This window comes from Poeciliopsis prolifica, unplaced genomic scaffold (assembly GCF_027474105.1).
Source record: "Poeciliopsis prolifica strain line A6 unplaced genomic scaffold, Auburn_PproV2 SCAFFOLD045, whole genome shotgun sequence".
Taxonomy (NCBI): domain Eukaryota; kingdom Metazoa; phylum Chordata; class Actinopteri; order Cyprinodontiformes; family Poeciliidae; genus Poeciliopsis; species Poeciliopsis prolifica.
Genome location: NW_026562420.1, coordinates 981,345 through 1,003,357, shown reverse-complemented (window position 1 = coordinate 1,003,357; position 22,013 = coordinate 981,345). Strand labels below are relative to the sequence as shown.

Genomic DNA, 22,013 nt, shown 5'->3' with positions numbered 1-22,013 from the left:
GGAAACACGCAGTTCCGGTACAGCGTTTTACGTCAAAATAAAAGCACAATTATCGCAATTATAAGATTTATACAAACAAGAGTGACAACATGGGGAATGTTTATTCATTTGAATGCGATAAACGAAATAAAAACTTGATTAACCGTCCGAAAATCTTAAAATTATCCAGTAAATACAAACTGAAAACCCAATGGTAGTTTATTCTGAAAGGCAGTTTTAAGAAGTTGTTAACATCCGCTCTCCCTTTGGACCAACATCCAGTAACGTGCTCTGAAGTGTGTTTCTGTCCCTATGGACTCACCCGGACCCCTAACATCTGGTAATTTTTCAATTCTAAGTTTCCCTTTAGGTTTAACATCTTTCAGTACTTTTAGGGTGTCGTAAATAAGCTAAAAACGAAACACACACGGATTGTTAAGCCAACGAGCCTTTGGATTTTAACATTATTTTATATAGCTAAAGGCTCGTATCATGTGGAAAAAGTTCTATAACGATTGTTATTATTTAACAATGTGATGTTTGGCTCAGATCACCGTTATTTCTCTCTTTACTTTTAGCTCTGCAATGTCAGATTAAAACACTCATGAGTTATCAAAATTAGGCAAACAATAACAACGCGAATTTTCAAAAGTAGCGTGTTTTGAATGACTGTCAGTCTCTCATATCTTTATGAAGGAAATATGGCTCAGGCTTGCAGCATTCCTTCAGTTTGTAAAGGTTTCAGTCAGTTGAAGGTCTGAATTTCGCAGCATCCTGATTCGATTCTTTTCTTTCCAGTCATTGTGTTGTAGATCTGCTGCTGTATTTTCGAATCACTGTCCTGCTAATGACCCAGTTTGGACCCAGTGTCATCTGTTGGGCATCTAAGAGTTCTTCATCACCTGTAGGAGCAAAACAATGACTGGTAAATCTTCCAGATAAAACATATTTGTTCAATAAATTTCCAGTTGGACTCTGACTGTGGGGTGAATTTTCATACTATTAGGAAAAAGTGCAATTTCAATGCTATTGGTAAATATTAAAATCTTTTTGTAGTTGTGATTAACCTACAAATTGGTCAAACATGTAAAAATTGTCAAATATGCACAAATAAAATGCAACAAACCGTTCAAATGGTTCAGAAAGTGCAGTTAATAATTCTAAAAACTAAAGTGTGAAAAGTCACAAAAACTGTTCACAGTTCTGTTAACCCACACAAGAAATGTAACCTCTTCCATAGTCACATTCAAACCGTGTGGATTTCAAATGCTCTTTCCTCGCGTTTCCTTCACTGTAGACACATCGGCCTGAGCATGGAGTGCTCCTCATCTCCAAACGTCCTGAGCGGCAAAAAGAAAAGACAAAATGAAGCTCCGTCTGCACAGGAGGACGTCAAAAGAAGGAAGACTGAAGAGGAAGGCTATGAAGACCTCCAGAGTCGAGCTGGCAGTTCAGCGAAGGTGTCGGTGCGTCTCGACCGCTTGCAGCAGCCGATCACCGTGGCTCAGCTGATGGAGCTGCTTCATTTTGCTGCTCTGGGGAAATCCAGGGGTATCAAACAACCGAGGTAGCGTTTCTCCCGTCGGCTTAGTCTCTGAATCATTCACGATAGACTCACGTCGTTTCCGCATTCCTGTCCACACCAGTTGGTGTCGTCTCCACCATCAGAGGAAGATCAGCCGTATAAATGTTGCAATCGTGGACGGTGTGACGCAGAGTCTCTTCTACAACCACTACCTTTCGATGGTGCATCTCCGGAGCATCTACTCCACCGTGAGGAACTGGGGGCGGGGTGACAGAGGTTCTGATTATACTGTAGACGCCTTACTTACTTTATTTTATTTGCTGCTGACAGAGAATTACATTCACTCCATCTGACGATGTGGCATCTGACATCTTCAGCCTTGAAGTTCCTGAGGTGGATTTTTTATCTCTTTCTGCATCAGAGGAGGCGCTTCATGAAGGTGAGGGGCGCAGCTCGAATGTTGTTGCTATGGATACAACCAGCAAACAACAAGATGTGCTGTAACAATCTGTAAAGCATCAATTACTGTTCTACAGAAGAGGATTAGGGATAATGGGAAAAAATCAGTCTCAAGATTACAGTCAGAATTCTAAGAAAAAAGTCAAAATGTTGAAATTAAAGTCAAAACTTTGAAATTGAAGTGAGAATTCTGTGGACAAAAATTCAAAATTTTAAAGTTAAAGACACAATTCTGAGAATAAAGTCAGAATTTTTAGATTCAAGTTAGAATCCTGAGGAAAATGTTCCAATTCTGAGAAAAGAAATCAGAATTCAGTTGTTGTTGTTTTTCAGTGACCCTAATCTACTTCCGTACTGTTCAGACTTTTTCTTATTGATCACTATTTCAAACTTTTGTTCCTGAATGTCACCAGGAACAAAACCTGATTATGTTCAGGTTTTGCAGAAACGCTTTGTAGTATTTATTCACATCTATTTATTTCTGCTGTGATGCTGTGTTTCAGGAGGAGTTTCAGTAAAAACAAAACCAAAAAAAAATTATCAGATGAACTTTGTGTGTTTTTGCTTCTTCAGCCCTGAGGAATCACCCAGTTATCACTATGTTTGGCACTCAGAGGAGGGGACTGACTGCATATATGCTGAGCCAACAGCAGATGATAAAAAATCACTATCCAGTCAAGGGTAAAAAAATTTAGTTTGATTTTTAAATTTGTAAAATGTTATTTATTCTGATTTTATCTTCCATAGTAAAACTTATTAAAGGCATAGATGGTGAATCAGTTTTATTCCAGCTGAATCTTTTATAAATAAGCAAACCTCCACATTACCTTCCACTTTGGAGTTTTTCAGTATTACAAACTTACTCTGTTTTTAAATTGTGTTAATTATGGTGAGTAAAATGCTCAGCTAGTTTTAAATTCATCCACCCTGATGAAACAGTATGTTTTTAAAGTTTTGCTTTTGAACATAAATGTGTTCTGCACCTTTATTTGATCAAGGACTTCCAGGTTTCGAGGACTTTATGTGCACAGACAGCAATGTCTGTGCAAGTGATGACAGCCCGCTGTATGGACTAGACTGTGAAATGGTGAGTGAGTCCTTCCTTCCTTCCTTGCAGTCTGTGAGCTTGGACAGTAATTTTAGGAGTTTTTTTTTTTTGTGGTTTTGGAAAGTGACAGTCTGACAGAACACCCTCTCCCAGTTCCCCACCGTTAGCATCACTAAGAGCAGAGTTAAACACTGGACTACTGTAGTGCCTCAGTCTTCATATTGTCCACTCTGTTCCTCGTTGTGTTTCAGTGTCAGACAATGAAAGGAAACGAGCTGGCTCGTGTTTCTCTGGTGGACAGCAATGGGAACTGCTTACTGGATGAGCTGGTGAAACCTCAAAACCTTGTCATCAATTACCTAACGAAGTATGCTAGCACACACACAAACACACGGTCATGTTTTTGTGTCTTGTGAGGACTTACTATTGACTTCCATTCATTTTCTACTGCCTAACTCTAGCTATAACATAGTTAACCCAAAAACAGTGTTTCCCTCATGGGGACCAAGAAATGTCACCATAATAACAGTGGTTCCCACAACCCCCATTGTAGATGGAAATAGGTCCCCACAAGGACATCAAAACCTGCTTCACACATAAATATATACAGTAGCTATATCTTCATAATAGGTCATCACAATGTAGTATGTGTTGGAAAAAATGGCCTTACGTGGGGCGTGCTGTGGTGGTGCAGAGGGTTAGCACGCCCCACATTTGGAGGCCTCAGTCCTCGACGCGGACGTCGCGGGTTCGACTCCCGCTCCCGGCAACCTTTGCCGCATGTCTTCCCCTCTCCTTCCCCTCTTTCCAAAAATACGAGCCACTAGTGCCACAAAAACTCTTCGGAAAAAATAAAATACAATAATAATGGCCTTATGTGGTGAGAAATGCTAAAACGCACACAAGGCTTATATTTTAATTTCCCTTTTGAATTAATAGTCTTTCTGAATGGAGTCTGAAGGTAAAAGGCTATTTGGTTTGATTAATCAGGTTCTCAGGCATCACTGCAGCCATGTTAAGACCGATCACCACCACGCTGCGGGACGTTCAGGCAAAGATCAGGACACTGTTACCGGATAATGCCGTTCTAGTGGGCCACTCCCTCAACAATGACCTCAAAGCACTCAAAGTAAGTCACTAAGATTCTTACATGATGTTCAGTCTCAGCATGTAAACGTTTCAGCACTAAAGTCTATTAGATTGTAATTATCAACCATATTTTTTAAATAACTTTTTTCAGAACCTATAGTTTCTTTACAGTTTCCATCTTTTCTTAAGGCTGGTTTATTGTAAGTTTAAAGATTTCTATACTTTATTGGCAGAATTTCCCATTTGCTACTATTCAGGAGGGAGTTAAAGAGCGCAAACATTTTCACTTAACTGTTTTGCTTTGTCTGTGAATTGCTTTCTTGCTATACTTTGCAACATTTAAAAAGTAAATAAATAAAATTGATATCAGCAGGTCAGGCTTTTTAAAGATCGGTAATCGGCCAGAAAAGTGCAATCAGTGCATCGCTACAAAAAAACCCCAAAAACATTTCCACCAAGTTGTGGTTTTAAAACCGTTGTGACTTTCTGTCCCCAACAACAGCTCATCCACCCTCACGTGATCGACACCGCCCTGCTGTACAGGAAAGAACACGGACAGAAGTTTAAACTGAAGGTTCTGGCCGAGGTGGTGCTGAAGTGAGTTCCCGTTCAAGCGCCTCTGCGTGTCTGTCACACAGTTGGTCATTGTTCCGCCTGCGTCTCAGGAGGCGGATCCAAACCGAGGACCAGAGGGGTCACAATCCCACCGAGGACGCCTTGGCAGCGCTGGATCTGGCCCGGTACTTCATCAGAACGGGGCCGCTCCAGGTGACGGGCCGCTTTTGCAAACAGCACAGATGCTCCAGGTTCTTTACAGACCTTAAAACCTGCTGTTCACTCTGGCAGGTTGTGGAGCTTCACCTGGAGGACCTGTGGGGGTGGAGCTTAGAAGAGTCCCCCAACTACACACCGGACCCCACACCAAGTTACAGGTGGGCACAAATCTTCACAGCTCTTTATGCTCTTGACACCTGTTCTGTTCTGTTCTATTGGGTTTTATGTTCTATTTCGCAACACGTAATCTCGTGGGATTTTACAAAAAGTAAAGAACATCTATAATGACTCTGAAGAATTTTAATTAATATGAAGTACAATGACTTTTAATTTCTATTTTGGGGTCAATGAAGTATTTGAACTTGAAGTGATTTCAGTCAAACAAACATTCCAATAGATCCTAGATATAAAACACATCGTCAAGTTCAGTTTATTACTGAAACTGGTCCAAAAAATTTTTGTTTACAGGGGAAGGAGAAGATCTTTTTGACAAATCCCTTTTTTATTATTTCTCAGAGAAAAGATTGGTTACAGGAAGCAAAGTGATTTTCTTTTTAAATATTGGATTATAGCATTTAAGTTGAGCAGGAAGATAATTTTCCTCAACACAAATCAATTTGTTTAATGTAATGCATTTGTTATTCCTAATACATCAATGACTTGTTGAGGGTTAAGGTCAGCTGATCTGATATTTTATACGTTGAAAGTTTTTGCTGGTGTTTTGTTCAGTCAGTCAAATTTAATGAGTTTTCAAAACTTTAAATTTTGTTATGTTTTAGTTTAATTTTCCCTGCTGTTGAATGGAGAATACTGTTGCAATACATTATTAATTACAGTAATAAATGTCACATAATAGTGAATTGAAACTCTTTTTTTAAAATCAATTCAAATTATTGTCATCTCTAAAGTGTAGCTTTGGAGACGTTTGAAAACTTACCTTGAAAAATGCTTCAATTTTACGGCAGGAAAAACGTACGAACCCTATATCTATGGAAACCCAGCAGATTGGGTCTATTCTATTCTGTTTTATTCTGAAAATAAACTTTGGCACAACTTTTTTTTTTTTCTTGTCAAGTCTTGCCTCCTCTATTTCCCCCTGAGCTTCACTGATGGAGAGTATCACAAGATACTTTAAGCGTTTTCAACCTGATCCAAACAGGAGCTGCTCCTCTCTCTGCCTCAATAAATGAGAAAATCAGTGAAACTGTCATGTTTTTGCTTCAGTTTTTAACAACCCCTCCACCCCCCCACTTTCTCACGCAGGTTTGCAGACATTTTGCAGAGCCTCAGCCGCCCCGTCGCATTTCTGGGAAAGCGCTCCTACGTTGATCTGGACCTGTCCCGTCAGCGCTGGTACAGATCTGACAAAGAGGTGAAGATTTGAAACGCTTACAGTTTTCTCCCCTCTGAGTAACCAACAGCCTCTTCAGTTTATCTTTTATCAAAAAAAAACCCAAAACAGACGTATGTAGTTGTGTTGACGGCCTCCTCTGGTGCTGCAGTAATCCCGTTCCTTCTGCAGATGCTCTTCTGCTTCAGGAACCAGACGAGTCACTTGTTCCTGTCTGTCCTTCGCTTTTCGTCCTTCTCAAACCATCTGAAAGAAAACTACGTTCACCGTCTCCACCAGCAGCAGCTGTATCACAACGTGAGCTGTTCGCTACGCTCGGTAGACGTTGCGCTTGTGCAGGTGGTGTAAAAAGCGCGCGTGTTTTCAACCTGCAGGTCTCCGCAGTCCTCCGGGACATGTGCACCGTGTTTGCCGGGCCGTTTCCAGCCAACTTTTCCAAAAGAGAAGTGAAGCGGCTGTTTGGTTGCTGCGGGCCGGTCCACAAAGTCCAAATGTGGAACACAGGAGTCAGGGTGGGTTTCATGTTTATGTTTGTTCATCATACAAAGAGAAAAAGAAAAACAACTTTCACCGTCTCTGGATGAGGTTGGTCACTTCTTCTTCTTGTTAAATTATATTTAATTTCCAGATTCACGCCAAGGTGGAGTTTCAGATGCTAGAAGGAGCGACGCTCGCTTTAGAAGTTCTGAATGGGTTCAGCGTGTCGGGTCAGATCATCAAGGTAGAGCTTCTCCATTCGCTCTTTCTTATTCCTCCTCTATTTATGTATTTAAACTTTTATGTCTGTCATTGTAGATTTGAAAAAGAAAAAAATGCAATCAATTTCTGCCAAATAATTCAAATCTTCCAGAAAAAAAAACTTAATTTCTGATTTTGAAATGTTAAAAATTTGTTGAAAAAACCCCCCAAGACATTTTCAATAAAAATGTGGACATTTTAAAAGTTTCAGATCTTCACTTTTCAAAAGTTTTCTGAGTTTAATCTAAATTTTCTTTTATTTATTTTTTTAGTTTTTGTTACGCAAATTTCCAGCTTAAATTCTTAAAGTTTGAGGGTTTCTTTCTGCAGAATTTGTTACTTTTAAACTAAGAAATCTCTTGGCTTTTTCTATAAAATTTCCAAGATTAATGACAAAATTGCTCTTTTTTTCTAGCTAATTTTCAGCTTAAACTCAGGATTTTTTTTTTTTAATCCTGAAAAAATTCAATGTTTTAAGCTCAGAAATTTTCTTGTTTTCAAAAATATTTCTGATATTTTTCATCAGAAATGTACAAATTTTTATCTACAAGTCCTTGTTTCTGAACACAGTCTTGACCAGGAAAGCTGATTCTGATTCCTCGAATCCCTTTAGGCATCGCTGTTCCACTCAAACCTTTGTAGAGTTTTCTAAAAATGTTATTCATATGTTTTATGTATTTTCCAGGTGCAGAGGCCTGTCAAAGAGTCAATGCTGGACTTGGATCTGAATCTGGACGCTCTAATGTGCGACAGAGTTAACAGCAATCAGCTTTACGTCAGTAGACTGACTCAGGATGTGGCTGAGGGACTTAACGTTTCTGCTACAGTTAACGGCCGTCTGCCAGGATGGAAACCTGACGGTTACCATCCTGGCAGACAAACGAACGGGCTGCTACAGACCTCTAAAGTAAACGGCAAACAGCTGCATCCCTGGACCACCGCACCGGACCTGAGTGAGGAAAGTCTCAGAGAGACATTCAGTCCCTTTGGGTCAATCAAAAGCGTCACCCTGCCCCGTATACATGCAAGGCACGCATGCATTGGTGGGTGAACGACGTGTAGTTTGTTTGTTTTTTTGTTGTTGTTTTTTTTTCCGTGTTCACGAGACGTTTTGCAGAAATGTACATCCTGACATTTATGTGTTTGACAGAGTTTGAGAGTTCCGATAGCAAACACGCGGCACTCGGCTCCTCGCAGGACCTGCTGAAAAACGGGTATCCAACATGGCCGTCGATCACCCCACCACACTTACATTCATGGGTTGGCATGGCGACATCGAGGAAGACACAAGACGAAGAGGAGGAAGCCATGGACGAGCAGAGAGCTGACTCTTTTAATTACGATGGGACTCAGAGGGTAAATATGCTTTGTTTACCTCAGATGTCAGAACTGGAGACTGAGAATTCAGACTTTTCTGTTTTAATCATTACTGTTTCATTTCTAATGTTGTATCATTATTTTTAAAGCTGGTGTGTGAGTTTTAGAAAAGAAATTGTTTTCCACGTATTTGTTAGTCGTCTCTATGTCCTGACAGTATGAGACAGGTACTCCACCAATCAGAGCAAAGAGGCGGGTCCTGTGGATCATCATGCTCATGTGTGCGCTGCTCAGAGTGCTAATTGCGGAGAAACAACTTATCTTCTCAGAAAAACCATTTGTCTGCCATCATTGGTGGCCATGCTAACTAGCTACATTGATTGACAGCGCTAAGACCCTCCTCCTGGCTCTGATTGGTTGTTCCTGATTGAGCCGTGTGTTTCTGTAGTTACCTTGAATTTTTTCACAGATGGTCTCATCTACTACTTTCATGATTTAATGACACATGTAACAAATGTAAAATATATATATATATTTTTAATAGAAAAGTTACATACCACCACCTTAACGAAGAGAGATTGTGTCGTAGATGTTCATAACATCATGCTTTGATCATGTTCTGCTATAAAACCCGTCATTCATCCGTTAATAACTCCCTTCAATGTGTCCATTATTAGTTGTAGCAATAAGTTTTATCAGAGAAATATTTAATTTAGATGTAAAAAAAAATTAATTCACACCAGTCAAGTGCAATATGACCATATAATAAAGTATAGGTAGTTAGCCTCCCTGTTGATGACGTACCCAACCACGTCATCAACCCAGCATGCATGGCGCAGGTGACAAAAAGGCTCCTGGCTGGAAATATTTATAAATATATAAAATTGTTCAAGTAATTGACAATTAGAATACATATATTTTTTTTTATTATTTTTATTTTTTGGTCATAAAGTTGCTCCTGTTCAAAACTTGATGCTCGCGATGGGGGGACGGAAGCCCAGAGGGATGAATAGTTTTGTCCAGAAACTCGTCAGATTCACATCCTGACTCAGAAAACGAAACTAACTTCAGCCACTAGGAGGCGGCAGAGTGACACGAGCTGGGTCCAGTGAATGAGATCATTCAGTGATGTTGCGCTCTCCAACGAAATGCGAAATTGTAAATTGCACTTCTAGTGTTAACTCACGGAATTGCCGCAACACATCGAGAGCGAACAGCAACAACGACGGTCAAAAACTGAGCGTTTCCGGCCGCGTTTAACCACATGATGCCACCTACTGTGACTTTCTGGTATTGCACCAAACAAAAATGCATTGAAATCCTCCCAAAATATGGTTCTAAGTTTGAGTTTTATGTTGGTGTGAAGCCTCCACTTCCAACTTGTATCAACCTTTATTTATAAACGTATAAGTTTGAACCAAATAAAATTGCAAATCTTAATCAAACCACACTCTTCAATGGACATGCTGCTGACAGGCGAGCATTGATCATTAAGTGGGTCTGACAGTTTGGTCAAGGTGAAAACTGGATCCAACCTGAAGGTCGGGTAACCAGTTTGAAAATTATTTGGGATTCAGACTAATTAAATATAAAATGTACATCAAAAGTAGCATCTTTTTTATTGTTGTATTTATCATGTTGAGCACACCAACAAAGCTCCACTTTGTCTCGTGTAGAATCAGGAAGTGAGTCTCCTGAATAAACTGGACCGCCGACTGAGCAGAGTCTTCAACTCACTCCCAGACGGGACCTTGTCTGTGGTGCTGCTGCTCGGACACAACAGGTAAAAAAAAAAAATACAAATAATTTGAAATATATATTGCACAGATTGCATACATTTTGCCCTCAAGTTTCATATTTCTGAGCATCTCTTTTGTTCTTCTTGCAGCAGAGGATGTGATCATCCCGGTTTATGTTTTTTGGAAGTCAAAAACGGATTTTAAAGGGAACAAAGAGCACGTCTGGGAAACACCCTGAAAATCCCTGAACAGCTTCGGAGTGAAATCGGCAGCCTTCGGAAGAATCTCAGCAAAACAAGCAGATCTTTGTCAGACCATTAAACATCATGGGGACAGAACACATTGTTTTTTTTAAAAAGACTTCATGGGTTGAAGAGGCTGTAAAAAGTCTTAATGGCATCACATTTTTAAATCAATGTTAATATAAAAAGTCCTATAAAAGGCTGTTTTAAAACAATAGTATTTAATACATCAGCTATGTTTTAAATAGCTTAATTTTTCATTATTTTTTAACCAATGCTTATTTTAAAATTTTAAAAAAAACTGAAGCAATTGTATTTGTAAAAAAAGAAAAAAGGACATCGTTTTAAACCTTTTAAATACATTTTTGTTCCAAGGTAGAAAAAATGCTAACAGAAGCAATTACTAAGAAACATTCTTTAATTTTTTCCTCTTTCTTTTAAAAGGAAATTTAAGGATTTTTAAACTCATACAAAAATGTTTTAAATTGTACATCTTTTTGTGCTGACAGCATACTTTGACATCGTTACAAAACATTGAACACAAATGGAAAAAAAAAACTGAAAAAAAAGCACCTTTCATGAAGGGTGAAAATGCCATCGACAATAAATATCACAATCTCAATTAGAAGCTCACATTTGTCTGATAAAACTGAGGAAGAAGACCATTTTCTTAAAATGAGAGAAAAAAAAAAGGTTGACTGTGTTAAAACTAAATAATCCTGATGGGATTTATTAAATGGCATTTCTATCTTGTAGGAAAACAGATTTACAGGAATACAAACACTGGGGAAATGGGCACCCTCTCACACAAGCGCAAATAAATTCACTCAAAAAAAATATATATATATACAAACTGATTAGAGACATCTCTCAATAAAATTTATGAATGCATTCAAAGTGCCAAATGGCTGTGGAGGCAGATTCCAGCCTGAATACATCAGTGAATAAGTGAAACTCTCTGCACTTTATACATGTTTGAGATATACATAGTCATTTCTGAGGAGGTGCCTGCTCCTCTAGTATAAGATCAGAATATGGCAGCTGCTGTTATGGCTTGTTTACATTTTTTTGTAGTTTTTTTTTTTTTTTTTTTTTTTTTGCTTTCAAAACTTGTGTTAAATGTCTCGGCTGGTAGCTTTGGACACTTTATCCGTAAGTGTTGAATGAGAGCATGAAGGTGGGGCATGCAGCACTCTGTGCTTTATGACCCTGGAGGAGCGTGCACCAAGTGTTGAGGAGGAGAGGTTGACCAGGGGCGGCGGCCCAGAGCGGCGGCCCGCATGGGGCGGCTGCCTCCCTGCTCTACCAGACTTCTGGGACTTCAAACAGGGAGGTTGTAGAATCTGACGCTGGAACCAAAGATGGAGACAGTCTCAAGTTAGGAAAAAATAAAAAAATTCATTGAAAAATCAGAACCTTTTTAATTCCCACAATTTCAGTGTCAAATTTTGTGCGTCATGCGTTTTCCAGCCAAATGCTATAATTATATAGCACAATCGAGTAATAAAAATGCTATACATCATATACAACTTAAAAGAAATTTGACTTTGTAATTTAACATCTTGAAATTGGGCCTCTGTCTCTTTAAGAAACTCCTGCCCTTTCTGAAAGTCCACCTTTAGAAGTCATTACAACATGGCTCCTCTATTAACCCCTTGATGTTTTTACCAGCATTGCACTGAGAAGTAGCTCCTATGATGAGCTCAACAGATTGGCAGCGCCACCAGGTGTTTGCTAATTGCTTCTTGCTAGTCTGAAGGAGCCGAGTGAATGAGTCAATGGGCTGCTCTGTGAGGCAGGAGCTCCGTCCTCACAGGCGGAGCTAGATCCACCCAGGCGTTTTGCACAGCTGAATAGCTGCCACAGAAAATCAAGTCATTTCTCAAACATGCATGAGAGAATCAAAGCCACACTGCAGGTTTGTTTTGAATGAGGGAATAGCATGCTGCAAAGCTAAAAAAAATATAAAAACTTTAATTAATTTAATTAAGACTGCGTCTTTAAAATCAGTTTTGTGATTGATGCCTTAATTTCACAGAATTCCAAGACATCAATATCAGTGTTTTGTTTTGCATCTAAACCAAAGCCAATTCAAGAACCTTAGAAGTAAATGATGCTTCCAGTCTGGGACTCTGGGGCAGAAATGATTGTTTCCTTGCGAGTTGCAGGCTGAACATTTCAGTTTAGTCTCATCTTATTCAACATTCTGAATATTGGGCTTCTCTTTTCTTTAACTTTTAAATAAGAGCTTCATTTTATTTGCTTTGGCGAAGAAACAAGTAGCATTTTAAATATAATTGATTCATTACTCTAAATTGTTGTTTGTATTTTAGTTTGAAGTATGCAACAAATGTTTTAATGGAGGACAAATTATTGACAGTAACTGAACAATCAGCCTACAGATCCTTTTAAAAGAAAGGCTAATTGCAGCCAGTCTTTGATTAATCTACCCAACAACCAGACTGCACAAGTGAAGCCCTAGTTATCAAATCCACTGCGCTTCACGTCAGAGCATCTATCATGAACAAAACTACCAACCCCGCCCCGTCTGGTAACTTCAGCAGTGAATAACTCACCGTCAGACTTCTTCTTGCTTTTTTGATCTTTCCTTCCTGGAACTGTTGGAGTTTGGTGCCAGGTGGCCGTCCCGTCAGCGTAGCTGCCCGAGTCGGCGCCTTCTGGACTTTTAGCATCTGCGACTGGGCTTGGTTCGGCCGAATACGAAGAATTTCTGCAGGAGAAAACGAAACATAAAGCAGCAGCAGAGAGAACCTGGACAGCACAGGAGTCGTCCTTCCACCCACGTCATCTTCAGCCAGCCTTCTGACGTCTTGCTCTCCACGGCTTCAACGCTCGCCTGGCCGCCGACATCTGGAGGGAGAAACAGTGCAGACGAGTTTAGATCAGGAATCAATACGCTGCACTTATTACAATGGAAACACAGCAGAAAGTGGGCCAAGAAAACCTTTAAGCCACGCTTGATATACTGCATTTCCTAGTCGGAACATTGAAAACCCCCCACGAAATCTCACCAAGTATTATTGTCCAAATATCTTAATACACTTGAATTAAGACAAAACTACTTTACAAATACCTTCTCAGTTTTTAAGTAACTTTGAAAGTGTTAATTGTACTGGCAGATTATTTAACCTAAAACACATTTTTTCCATGTTGTAAAATGTTCTCCTTGAATAAACTGTCCTAACTACTTAATCCAAAAGTATATATAAAAAAAAAATTAAAAAAATCAAAGCTATGCTCTGACAAAATTAGCCTATTTGTTTCTTAGGGTCAAGCAAATTCATTTTAATGACCTAATTAAATACTTACGCCCATAAATCTGACCCACAAAGTGACATCTGCTAACGAAAAAACATCAGAAAACAATCAGCTTGAATAATGAAAAAAAGATTATCGTGTTCAAGTTGGGTTGAAGGACATAGCCTATTAGCAAAGCTATTCAAGCCTAAAATAGCATCAACGCTAAACATTTTGCAGTTAGCACAAGACGTCTCCAAAGCTAAAGTCAGCATCCAGTCCACATTTCTAAGGAAGAATTTTTTTTCAAAGAAGCTTCATAACTTGGTGGAATAGCGTCTATATGATGGCTGAATAACAGATTATTCAATCATCCAGCCCCACAAATACATCCATATTCTCTCACACACCATCATATTTGATCTTTTTGCTGCCAGTGCTGTCTGGGAATGAGTAGTGGTTCCAGCCGTCCCCGCTGATGCCATCGTCGCCTCCCTGCTCCCCCTGAGTGGGACTGATGCTGCGTTTCCTCCTAGAATAAAATCAGAAAACCTCAAACTAAAAACATGTATGCACCACAAGCTAGAACACAGAAGGAAACAAATCAAACGCTGAATGATGTGTGGAGAAAGCTGCTGGCGGCCCTACCTGGGGAACCCAAACCCAGCAGACGTAGTGGAAGAGGGGTAGTGGGGCTTCACCCAGCCGTCGTCCCGCCAGGTTTTAGCTGGCTGGCCGAGCTTCTCCTTCTCCTGCTGTTTCCCCTGGATGTAGTCTGCGTACGTCTGGATCTTGTAGCTCTCTGCGTAGCGGCTGGTGTTCATAGCTGGTGGAACAGAGCTCCCATTAACGCCCAACGGCGGTTCATCCCTCCAGCCCGGCTGCATGAGACTTACCGATCTGCACCTGGTCTGTCTGACTTAGAGAGACGAAGGCTGAGGTGTCATCTATCCACGACACCTGGATGTTACCTGGGGGCGTACGACAAACAAAAAAGCAGCATCAACAGAGTAGTATCGGATTAAAAGCAGAATACGTACATATTCTGATACCTTACCAAAGGCACTGAAGAGCTGGTAGAGGTCACTCGTCTTCCACTCCTTGGGGAAGGTCACGTAAAGGACATGGTCTCTCTTCGGCTGCACTATTGAAGGAAAATAAAAGAGGAGTTAAGGATTTGAGAAAGGTTCATTTAGAAAATCGACTTTTTAAAAATACATTATGCTGGTAAAACAATTTTCAGATTGAAGCCAATGCTATTCAAAGGCCAAAACCTAAAATCCCTAAAATAGACTCCAGTCTAGTTTTTCCCTCTTACAACCACCTCCTCAAAAACAAATACTTACAGCTGAACCCACAATAGAAATAGAACAACTAAAAAGAAATTAGAGAAAGTTGCGTTTCGGGAGTTTTCTTACAATCTGGTCCGGTGATATTGAGGTAGGGTATGTCGATAATCCGCATCAGAAAGAGCCTAAGTAAACAAAAAACAGATTTTAAAGTTGTAAAACAAGAAACGTAATCTTGAGCATTTAATGAAAAAAGCAAATGAATCGCTTACTTGTTGAAGAAAGGTTCAACTAGTTTCGATCTGGGGGAGATGTAAGACATCGGCGGCATCAGGTAAGAACCTGCAAAACAAAGTCGAGAAAATTCAAATGTGTGTTTAAAATCCAAATCAAATAGTTGAGAGTTTACAAGCTAGTGTCAATAGACTTGTCACCATTTGACGGTGAATTGTTCCTGAAATTATTGCAATAAACAATAAGATTATTGTTTCAAAACATTTTCAGGTAATATAAAAGTATTGCCATAATGAAGCAAGTCTACCAGCTCAAACACTAAAACTTTCATTTTGTGCACAACACTTCACACTGGAACTTGAAGACTTTTGAAATATCCATCATAAAACCAACCAAGAACAACAAATGAAATGGAAATGAAACCCACACACATGATCCAAACTAGAACTGAAATTGGTTGTTTTACCCAGGTGGTTGGCCATGGAGACGAAACACAGGCCGGTGATGTAAGCGTCGTATCCGGCCTCGTGGAGCTGCTCCTGAGCCGTGTCGTAGCTGGGGAACCCCTCGGCGGTTTCTATCCGCGACGAAGGCAGAAAAAACATCCAGCGCTTGACTTTTGGGGTCATTACCAGGAATTTCAGATGCTTCCCGGTGGATTGACTCACCAACTTGCGGTGGCTTGAATGGAGTTTCTTTCACTTGTTTTTCCAGCTCTCCCAGAGATGTGTTGTTGATCAGCTCCTGTTGGACAGACAGAAGATCTTTGCTCAGAAACAGATTCATCATTGCTGACAGAACCAGAATAGTGAGGTTGGTTTGTACCTTAAATGGCTGAGTGGAGGCCATCAGCTTTGTGTCTAGAAGTCTACAAGTGGATAAGAAGCAAATCGATAAATCATCCAAAACACACAAAGAAAAAAACAAACCCCACTAGGGCTGGACGATATGGCTGAGAAATGTACCACAAAATAAGTGTTTCATATTGGTTGATAGATAATTATCAATTAGTTTTTTGTTTTAAATGGAGGTGGAAGATAACCGTCAGCCCCATAAATTGTGACATCTTTATCAGTCTGGTCTGATTTAAAGAATAGCACAATAACATGTTTGGTGGGTTTAGTTTTTTTTTTTTATATATAAAATTGTACGCTCAAGTTCAAGTTACAGCAGAGTAGTTGGAGAAAGCTTTATTATTATTTTTTTTAACTTCCCTCATAGCAGAAAACTGTCAATTTTCATAAAGAAATACATAAAAAGTTATTGTGCTCCCTAGTTTTAACAATCTGACATCCTGCCAAGCCGGAGGCGTTTTTCTCAGTTTTCTCTCCAAAACAATTTTATTTATTTATTTTTTTAATCAGTCAATTGAAACTGCTGCTGCACAAGTTACACAACAGGTTGTTGCTAGGTAACCACAAGTTACTAAAGTTGTTACCATGTAACCAGAGAGTGAGTGAGTTAGCTGATGCCTTGCTTAGCTCGCCATCAAAGATGTACGTTGTCTATATCACCCAGAATGCTGAGCAGTTCTGGAGTTCAGTGAATCTATCGATACTGATCACGTTTCTATCGTGACATTTATTGTTACTGAATGATCATCCAGCCCTAGCAAAAACAAAGTAGTTTAAGACAGAAATGCATCTTTTCCTAAAAGAACATTACCTTGGGAAAACACACATTGCAACTTCTTTGAAGTCTTGAAGGTCCTTAAGAAAAGAGTAGGGACATAATCAGACAGGTTAGAAGTTTAAACGACTCATGCAACACTACAGGAAAGGAAAAAGGATTGATTTTTACCTCTGGCAGCGGACAGTAGAACTGGTGGATGGTGTGCATCACATCCAGAAGCATGTTGTGGCCAACCACCAGTTTACCCTGCGAGTCAGAACCGCAAACCATAACATTAACCCAAACAGTACGAAAAAACTCTGCATTCTTCCTTTTAAAATTAAGGGCTGGTGATATGGACTGAAAGTTTTATCACAACATTTTGTAATACTATTGTGATGACAAAAGTAATGATAATTATTTATTCTACTTTCAGGTCACTATACATGTGGCTGTGACTGTATGACAAGTTATAATACACTTCTTTACACCATCAGTCACATAAAACGGGATTCGTCTCACTAAACCACTAAACTAACCTCATTTGATCATATTTTCACATTTATTGATGTTTACGGACACAAGAATAGTGATGAAAATAAGAAAACTAACAATAATGTGGGCAGTTTTTGGAGAGCAGGGGTTCGAAACTTTAGCTGAGATTTATCATAGCAATAATAAATGAAATTTATCGCGTGAAGAAATTTATGACGATTAATGACAGAAGATATGATAAACTCAAAACTCCAATTAAGTATCAGGTTTGCATGGAATGAAATGAAAGGCGTGACTCACAGATTTAGAAATGGCGTGGATGACCCTGGAGAAGCCCACAGCGTTATTGAGCTCCTCCTGGTGGGGAAAGAGGAGAAATGCAGGACAGAGACCTGTTAGGAAAGAAATGTGTTCCTCATAGCATTTATATTAATGAGACCACATCAAGGTTTTCTCACAAATACAGAAAACTAAGCAGGTGGGCATTATGGACGACTTAAAGTTTCATCACAATATATTGCGATATATTTTATTGCTTGTTTTTTTAAGTCACTGTAGAGCTGTGACTGATACTCCTAAGAAATGTTCTTATTTAATCATCTTTTTACCAGATTTACACATTTATTAAAGCCCTCATTGAACCAAAAAAAAATAATACATTAAAACTACAACGGAAAGAAATGGAAATTTTTTTTAAACACTATTAACTGGAATTTATTGCAACAACAGTAAGAAATCATGATGCATAATAAATGATACAACATAGTAATAATAAACTCACCTGCTCCTTCTCCAGTTTCTGTTGCTCTCTCCTCTTCCTCTCCTCCTCCTCAACTTTACTGATCTGAATGTAGCGCTCCTTCTGCCGACACGAGCAGCTGAGTCAGCAACTTACACCCCACAAGGCATGAAAATGGAAAAAAATTTAAAAATATCAACTGTATGCATACCTTTTCTGTTTCCAATGTTTCAACATGAAGACCTTTGGGAAACCTGTGATGTCGAGACAAGATAAATGTCAATTTTGTATGAAGATGCAATGAAGAAGTGTTAAAACATGTTCAGTAGCGCTCACTTCCAGCTCAGTGTCTGGTATATCAGCTTTCTCTGGAATCTGAGGAGGAAAATATGGACATTAAGATGATTTTAAAAAAAAAAGAAGAAGAAAAAAAAAGGATAGGAATGGCTCTTAGAGAAAAGAGGAAAAATTACCCTGTACATGGGTCCAAGTTCAGAGTTTTCCCATTTCCATTGAAAAGCCTCTCAACTTTCTCTCTGATTTAAAAATGCACAGAAATGGACAGAGAGAGATGGGACTTAGACATAAACTCTTCCTACAAGGTTCAAAAGGTCATAGAAGGATCCCCAATTTATACTGCATTTTGTCTGTAAATGTCAAACGTTGGATGATTCAGCTGAAAAATTTCAAAATCAAACCCAATCCAAACTGGTGGCTTGACTTTTCATGTTTCGTCGAGTTTTCACCCGACTCAGTTTTGTTTTTTTTATTAGTATTTTGCCAACAGATACAATATCAGACACTGTATCAGATACAGTATCAACAAGGTGACCTCCAGAGCAGCGCCACTTACACCACTTTGTTGATGAAGTCTTTCTGTTCGTCGGGTACGTGTGCAGGGACTTTGGAGGATGACGGGGAGATAAAGGAAGGCGTCCCGAGACCGTTAGCGTGCTGGTTTCTCCGTTCCTCCGTCTGCTCTCTCAGCTGAGCTTCCTCGTCTTGATTTAGGTACGGGATTCCTGAGAACGCAGAGAAAACCGATTAACGCTTACCGCACAGGAAACCTCTGATCTACGGCTGCCATAAGCACTAGCGGTGTTGTGGTGGCATCATCGTGGATTCTGTACTGCGGGAACTCGTTGGCTAAGCGTTCACTTTAATCCAAACAAGAGGAAGAAAGAACGCCCTGCAGACACTTTAGTCAAATTATATTTGTTCAGTAAGAAACTGTCATCTTTGAACCGTGAGGACTTGCATGCACAGGAAAAATGGGAAACCAGGTCAGAGTTCAAAACCCAATTTTTGCTTCAAGTAAACCATGCTATGCCTCTTTAAGAATAGACATCTGCTTCTTACTGAACTGAGACTTTGATTTGTCCCCCATCTCAAAAATTAGAAATATATACATATTCTTTTAAAAAACTAAAACTAACCAGCAGTAGCTTGACTTTGGAAAAACCTTTGAACTTTTCTGATTAGTGAGTTGTTGAGTTTTTTTTTTTTTAAGTTTTAAAAGGTCTAACGTCTGTAGTCAATAGAAAATATATATTTGTTCATAAAAACAAAAGTGCTCTTTTTACCATGACCAAACACCTTGTTGAAGTCAAACCCCTGGCTCGCCAGGAAGTCAATGCTGGAACTCTGGAATGGCAAAAGAAAGCACCAAGTATGAATTTTTAATTTAAAATACAATAAATAAATAAATAAAAAAAGAGAGAAAATATCAGTGACAAGCAGAAAACCATCTGCGTCAGACGTCAAAGCTTAGAGAGCCAGAACAGCAGAAAAACCATGCTTACTTGACAGATGAACTTTATATCGGGAGACGTCCGACTGAATGGTTTCGGGAAAACATAAAAGTTAAAAGGCTTCGTAACGTACCTGCGGAGAGAAACGGAATACTAAAAAAGACGTTTACATAGAATAAGGAGGTGTGGGGGCCTGGCTACACAAACAAACATTAGCAGCCTCAATAAAAAGAACAGCAAACGGTAGATAAAAACACCAAAAAGTCACAATTTCATATTTTTGCAGACTCAAATATCCATGGATATTAGTCTCTTTATAAAACATTAAATATACTGATGGACAAATGGGTCAGTAAATGGATATAAAGGCTCATAAATGGATATGCCCAGTGGCAGCAATTATATGGATAAACTTTCATATCCACATCTTTTTTTTCTGCTGGACTATGTTTGATACAGTCAAGCACGTATATATGTTATACTTTTATGCTGAAACAAAAGGAAAACACTACATGTGTTTAGCAGACCACCAACATAATCTGTTCCAGATGTTGCGTGTGTGATTATGCACAAGAGGACACTCACTTTGACTTCCCAGAGTCGTATCTGAATGTACACAAGCCAAACTGGAACATGAGAAAGTCCATGGAATGCTGGTGGGTAAAAAACAAGACGTTGCATAAAAATGTTATTATTAATTAAAAAAAAAAAACATCGATGTTCTCCTCAGAAATGGGGTTTTAATAACCTTTTTCAGCTTCGTGTATCTCTCTTCAGGTGTATCCAGCCCGTTGGTCAACGCACTGACATTAGGACCGTCGCTTATACCTGAAAGAAAAACCCGCAATTTCACACATATCGTGGCGGCTTCTTGTAATTACGTTTCAGCCACAAAATGCGGAGACAGTAACCTGAAAATTCTCCATCGATAGCAAGGAAGTCCGCCTCCTCTATGGCGCTGTACACCGCGCTTAAGCAGTCTTTAAAATCTGGGGGAAGATAAAGTGGGTTAACGTCTTAAAGGCAGCGGTCTGGGGGGGTTTCAGGCAGCTGAGCACATTGAGGCAGTGATGCTACCTAGCATGCTAGCCACAAGCTGAGACACATACACTGCGTTTCTGGTTTGTATCTATAGCATACACGTACCGTGCTACTTAGCAAGGTATGTGTATGTGCTAAGGGTTTCATGGCAAGCAACAACGGGATAGAACTAAAACCAAAGGCGGGCTGTCCGCTTACTTTGTCGTGTAACCTCCATCCCTGCAGAACGACGGAACCGGGGCTGACGGCTAACCTCAGCTAGGCTTTGTCAAGTGGCTTTTAACTGTTCAACAAACACTTCCGGTTTGTCACCACGTTCCTCACAGCGTGGGACTCGGAGCCTCGTGAGGCTCTGTGAGTCCTATTCCCATATCGTTTTCTTTTAATAAGTTTTAGTTTGAAAATAAATAAATAAACAGAATGATACTTTATTCATATTGTCGGTCAAAAGTTGCATTGTATAAGGGACCACAGATTATTCGGAAATAAATTGAACTTTTCTTCTACTCTTAAATTTGCATTTATAAATTAGCAGGGCCAGCCCAAGATTTTTTGAGGTCCTGAGCAGATTTTTATTTGAACCCCCCCAATATCAACGCATCACGCCAGATGCTGTATCACTCCTAAGCTACATAATTTGTAATTATCTTACATCACACCAGTTATTATGGTTGTTAATTTTAACCTTAAAGGAGTAGCGATCTGAAAGCAAAAATGTGAAATTCAGAGTGGTATTTAAATATGCCATGTTATTTTAATTATTTGAAAGTAATGAATACTGTTTATTATTGTAAACATTTAGTGTTAAAGCTAAATGCTTTAACACTAAATGTTAAAGCATTTATTGTTTTAACGGTAAACAACTTAATAAGTGAACGAGTTAATAAGTTTGATATCTTATATTTCCCCAAACAGTGGCAGCAGCCAACATCAGGAAGAGATTAACCTCGTATTAGTGTCACAACTCTAAAAATAATTTAGAAATCGATTTTCCATGTGTAATAGCATTTAGTTTATCATTCAACGTTATTTTATATTTCTATAAACATATATAAAATTGTGCTAGCTTTGGAGCCCTAGTAGCTGCTTAACCCATTTAATCCCAATTTTTTTCCCCAGACATAAAAATATTAAAATCAGATGTCATTCATTCATAACCCTTTGGCCTAATCAATGGGAAATATTTAGAAAAATTGTGGAAAAATATATGAAAAAGTGTGTTTTATGATCGGTCACAATTGTGACCAGTGGGATAATATGATGTTCTTACTAAGATGAGCTAAAAGTGCTTTTTCCTAATAGAAAAGATCATTAAAGGTGAACATTGTTTCTTC

At 39.2% G+C, this 22,013-nt stretch overlaps 2 protein-coding genes across 3 annotated transcripts; one reads left to right on the top strand and one right to left on the bottom strand.

Moving 5' to 3' along the window:
• The first annotated feature begins 214 nt into the window (after nt 1–214).
• Nucleotides 215–10,883, top strand: LOC129376892 (RNA exonuclease 5-like). Its single transcript, XM_055056542.1, has 20 exons — nt 215–319; nt 778–904; nt 1,277–1,546; nt 1,626–1,752; nt 1,835–1,943; nt 2,537–2,644; nt 2,962–3,050; nt 3,263–3,378; nt 4,002–4,140; nt 4,603–4,697; nt 4,766–4,868; nt 4,947–5,032; nt 6,138–6,246; nt 6,397–6,522; nt 6,600–6,737; nt 6,854–6,946; nt 7,649–8,006; nt 8,114–8,319; nt 9,957–10,063; nt 10,169–10,883. The coding sequence occupies exons 3-20, from the start codon at nt 1,293–1,295 to the stop codon at nt 10,221–10,223; spliced, it is 2,418 nt and encodes an 805-aa protein (XP_054912517.1). The 5' UTR covers nt 215–319; nt 778–904; nt 1,277–1,292; the 3' UTR covers nt 10,224–10,883.
• parn (poly(A)-specific ribonuclease (deadenylation nuclease)) lies at nt 10,659–20,963 on the bottom strand. 2 transcript variants are annotated; one of them, XM_055056543.1, is made up of 26 exons: nt 20,878–20,963; nt 20,550–20,627; nt 20,387–20,466; nt 20,224–20,291; nt 19,690–19,771; nt 19,471–19,531; nt 18,741–18,909; nt 18,361–18,423; nt 18,224–18,262; nt 18,099–18,141; nt 17,930–18,010; nt 17,449–17,505; nt 16,843–16,920; nt 16,708–16,751; nt 15,868–15,910; nt 15,711–15,786; nt 15,509–15,619; nt 15,081–15,150; nt 14,938–14,993; nt 14,577–14,663; nt 14,416–14,490; nt 14,168–14,345; nt 13,930–14,051; nt 13,066–13,132; nt 12,838–12,992; nt 10,659–11,610 (listed from the first exon to the last, which is right to left on the bottom strand). In XM_055056543.1, exons 1-26 carry the CDS (start codon nt 20,894–20,896, stop codon nt 11,564–11,566), a joined length of 2,049 nt encoding a protein of 682 aa, XP_054912518.1. In that variant the 5' UTR covers nt 20,897–20,963; the 3' UTR covers nt 10,659–11,563. The 2 variants fall into 2 exon arrangements, with proteins under 2 accessions (XP_054912518.1, XP_054912519.1); XM_055056544.1 differs by having other exon boundaries at nt 17,930–18,007.
• Nucleotides 20,964–22,013: the final 1,050 nt, after the last annotated feature.

Excerpts from the sequence above, each read along its gene's own strand:
- LOC129376892 (XM_055056542.1), top strand. The coding sequence starts at position 1,293 with ATGGAGTGCTCCTCATCTCCAAACGTCCTGAGCGGCAAAAAGAAAAGA. Across the intron at positions 4,141-4,602 it reads ATGACCTCAAAGCACTCAAA|CTCATCCACCCTCACGTGAT; the intron begins GTAAGTCACTAA and ends CCCCAACAACAG. Across the intron at positions 6,523-6,599 it reads AGCAGCAGCTGTATCACAAC|GTCTCCGCAGTCCTCCGGGA; the intron begins GTGAGCTGTTCG and ends TTCAACCTGCAG.
- parn (XM_055056543.1), bottom strand. Across the intron at positions 18,910-19,470 it reads CAACAAGGTGTTTGGTCATG|GAATCCCGTACCTAAATCAA; the intron begins GTAAAAAGAGCA and ends CTGCGTTCTCAG. Across the intron at positions 11,611-12,837 it reads AAGCAAGAAGAAGTCTGACG|CGTCAGATTCTACAACCTCC; the intron begins GTGAGTTATTCA and ends CTTTGGTTCCAG.